A 3,777-nucleotide genomic window follows, 5' to 3' on the forward strand; every position below is an offset into this window, starting at 1 on the left:
TTCTGAGAGTTTTCTGGCAATCTCTGACTTTCCTAGGTTTGTGGCAACATAACTCCAGTCTCTGCTTGGGAAGCAGGGCATTCTCCTTGTGTCTCCACTTAGTCTTTGCTCTGTGTGGGCGCATGCCTCTTCAGACAGCATTCTTGCTGTAACTAATTACATCCACAGTGACCCTGCTCCCAAATTCAGTCACACTCTGAGGTACTGAGGATTATGACTTCAACTAATCTTTTTTTAAGGGAACACAATTCAACCATAACAAGGTCTAAAAAGCCGAAGTGAAATGGTGTGGCACAATTAGCTGATGAATTTAGGTCAGATTAAGAAGAAGACACTAACAATTTAGAACAAAACAAAGAGCATAATTAGGACTGCAAGAGTCTGGATGATCAATTTGGATAATGCAGGGCAAGAAGGAGAAAGGGGCAACAATACGGAAACCTGGAGAGCATTATGCTAAGTGAAATAAGCCAGTCAGAGAAAGATGAGTATCACATGATCTCACTCATTTGTGGAATATAATGAACAATATAATTTGATGAACAAAAATAGATCCAGAGACATAGAAGCATTGAACAGACCATCAAACCTCAGAGGGAAGGCAGGGGAGAATGGGTGAGATGGCCGGGAGAGTGTGTGCTGGTAAGAGATCGACCAAAGACCTTGTATGCATATAAGCATAACCAATGGACACAGACAATAGGGTGGTGAAGGCCTGAGCTGGGGGGGCAGAGGGGGCTGGCAGAGGGCAATGGGGGTAAAGGGGACATATGTAATACTTTCAAAAACAAGAATTTTTTTTAAAATGATGTACAAATTGGCAGGTACAGACTAGTCATAGGGATGCAAAGTACTGCATAGGGAATATGGTCACTAATATTGTGATAACTATGTATGGTGTTAGATCAGCAGTTCTCAACCTGTGGGTCGCGACCCCTTTGGCGGTCGAACAACCCTTTCACAGGGGTCGCCTAAGACCATCCTGCATATCAATATTTACATTACGATTCATAACAGTAGCAACATTACAGTTATGAAATAGCAACGAAAATAATTTTATGGTTGGGTCACAACATGAGGAACAGTATTTAAGGGGCCAGAAGGTTGAGAACCACTGTGTTAGATGGTACTGAATTTATCGGGATGATCACTTTGTAACTTATATAAATGTCCCATCACTAAGTTGTGCACCTGAAACTATACTGTACCTCAACTCTAATTAAAACAAACAAACAAACAAATACAAGACAGAGAAAGGGAAGTAAAGGAAGGAAAATGAGGCGAAAGGGGGAAGGAGGAGAAAGGAGTATAATTGGGGGCAGGGAGGCAAAGAGGACCAGGAGAAAGATCACATTAAGCAACGCTCTCATTTGTAGACTGGCTCACATACTCCCTGTTCTAACTGAGCTTGAGTACAGAGCTCTACTCTCTTGAATAACCTTCCAAATCATAGCTAGTTTATGAGTTTAATAATTACTCACATCTTGTGTCCACTCACTGAAGAGAAATGTGTCTTTAGAGTCCTTTTGAAATTAGATTGCTTCTGTGGGTTTCAACCTACAGGAGCTTGTAATTTGGACCATTTGTTTCCTAATAAAGAGGAGTAGTTGTGTTTTGTTTTGTTTTTCATATGTAGAACCCATAGAAGAAGTCACAATGTGCTCACTCCTGATGCGAAGGAGCTCAATAGGACATTCAGGGAATAGGAGAGCTGGGTGCTAGGATGCTATTGTTTCTACTGCCTCAAAAAGTAGAGCTGAAAAGGTCCTGTTTATTCATCCAATACATCTTCCTGCCACAGTCAAATTACCGTCAGCACTCTTCTTTCCAGGATCTTGTATAATTCATGTTTTAAAGCATCAAGAGCATATAATTCCTGGAAAACCTGGCCTGTCAATATACTTTATGGTGATGTGATTAGAGGACAGGTATATTATGATTCATCAAGGACCAATATAATGAGAACAATAAAGATTAATCAGTTTTTGGACTCTTAAGATTACTATACAGTATTTGTATTGCTTTTTGTTTACCAAGGTACTTTTTTTTTTTTTAACATATCAAGATTTTATTGTCATACTAGAGGCCTGGTGCCTGAAAATTCATGCACTGGAGGGGGGACCCTCAGCCCAGCCTGCCCCCTCTCACAGTCCAGGAGCCCTCAGGGACAGGAGACGACCCCGTGATCAGGGGAAGGCAACGCCCCCATCACACCTTTGCTGCTGCCACAGCTGGCAGAGCAAGCCTTGGCCGGTCCTGGTTACCTGGGCCGCGGGCTGTCCCTAGGTGGCTGAGGGGTTGGGGAGACTGGGGGACTCCAGAGGCAGGCACATGGAGCCGCCGGGCCCGCCTGCCATCCCAGCAAGGCTGAGGGGACTGGATGCCACTATCTTGTGACTGTGGGCACCACCATATTTGAGGGTGGGTCAGTCAATTAGCATATTCCCTCTTTATTAGATAGGATAACAAAACAAAATACGAAGCTTAGAACTGGATCACTCGACCCTTTCTCTTCTTATCTCCTCCCAGTTCAAAATGCTTGCATCTCTTAATAGCCAGCATTCTCTTAGGTCTGTAGTTAAGCTGAACACACTCAAGCCTCAGCACAATCCTCTTTGTAGTTTTAGCCTTTTTTTTTTTGTTCCATAAAACCAGCTTAGTCTGCCCACCATAGCCACTCTGCTTCCTGTCATAACGCCGCTTTCCCTGCGTACACAGAGAATGCTTGCCCTTCTTGTACTGTGTTGCTTGGTGGGACTGATGCTTGCCACACTTCCTACAGAAAGTTTGGCGGGTTGTAGGAACGTTTACCATGTTTCTGAGCGCTGTTGGCAGGGAAAGGAAGATGATCTACCAGGTACTTTTTACATATATTTTCTCAGTCAGTTTTTACAGCATTCTTATAAGATAGATGAACTGTTGTTCTTGTGTCCCTTTCACAAATAAATAAATTGAGAGTCACAAGTGGTGGAATCAAGGCTAAAGCTCCTCATCTGTCTCTCAACCTGTCCCTTTGCCCATTCACCTCATTAACTCAGCAAAGTATCAAGTCTTCCCAGGCTTATTCCTGAATGCTCAATAGTTGCTTTGAATATAAATGACATAAAAATTATATGAAAAAGTAATTACACAAAGTCATAGCATGTGAGAAAGAGGAATTTGTCTATGGTGATGAAGAGGGGACAACATGAAGGGGGTTCTACAGTGGAAAGGTTACTACCTATGCACAGTACTGTGTAGGACTAAAAGATGTATGTTCCAGACAGACTTCCCGGGAAGATGGGAAACTAGGATCTGCTTCCAGCCACAAGCCTTCTTCTGTTCCAATTACTCTCTTCCCATTTTGTTTGCTGTATATTTGTCATGTTACAGTATTTCCATGGTGATAAGCTAGGACATTGCAAACACTAATCAAATCAGTCTGTAGGAAGAAGAAGACCAGAGAACAAAAGGACTTCCTGGTTACACAAAAGGCAGTTTAAAGGAAAACGAAAGGATACCGTAAAACAGAAGGAAATTATGATTATTCAACTTATCAAAAGGTTTTAGATGCAGTAAACATGCCAGCTCTCACACTCAGTAAATTTAACAATTGATTCTCGGCACACTAAACATCATCTTTTTAATGCATTGGCACAATTCGAGAGATCATAAATTCAGTGTTATTTTTAAGTGGCTAAGAAGTAGAAAATATTTTAAACACGTTAAAACCATATGAGAAAAAAATGTAAATCATCACCAATAACCACAGAACACCCCAAAGTCTCTGTCCTTTCT

The 3,777-nt window shown here is 41.8% G+C and overlaps 1 protein-coding gene across 1 annotated transcript; it reads right to left on the reverse strand.

The window, feature by feature from the left end:
• Window positions 1–2,484: 2,484 nt before the first annotated feature.
• LOC102755384 (60S ribosomal protein L36a-like) lies at window positions 2,485–2,814 on the reverse strand. The gene has a single exon (XM_015565535.1). The coding sequence runs from the start codon at window positions 2,812–2,814 to the stop codon at window positions 2,485–2,487; it is 330 nt and encodes a 109-aa protein (XP_015421021.1).
• Between the last annotated feature and the right edge of the window lie 963 nt (window positions 2,815–3,777).

The sequence above is a fragment of the Myotis davidii genome, unplaced genomic scaffold (assembly GCF_000327345.1).
Source record: "Myotis davidii unplaced genomic scaffold, ASM32734v1 scaffold436, whole genome shotgun sequence".
NCBI lineage: Eukaryota > Metazoa > Chordata > Mammalia > Chiroptera > Vespertilionidae > Myotis > Myotis davidii.

Bases quoted from the DNA above. Each gene is read 5' to 3' on its own strand.
- LOC102755384 (XM_015565535.1), bottom strand. From the start codon at position 2,814: ATGGTAAACGTTCCTACAACCCGCCAAACTTTCTGTAGGAAGTGTGGC.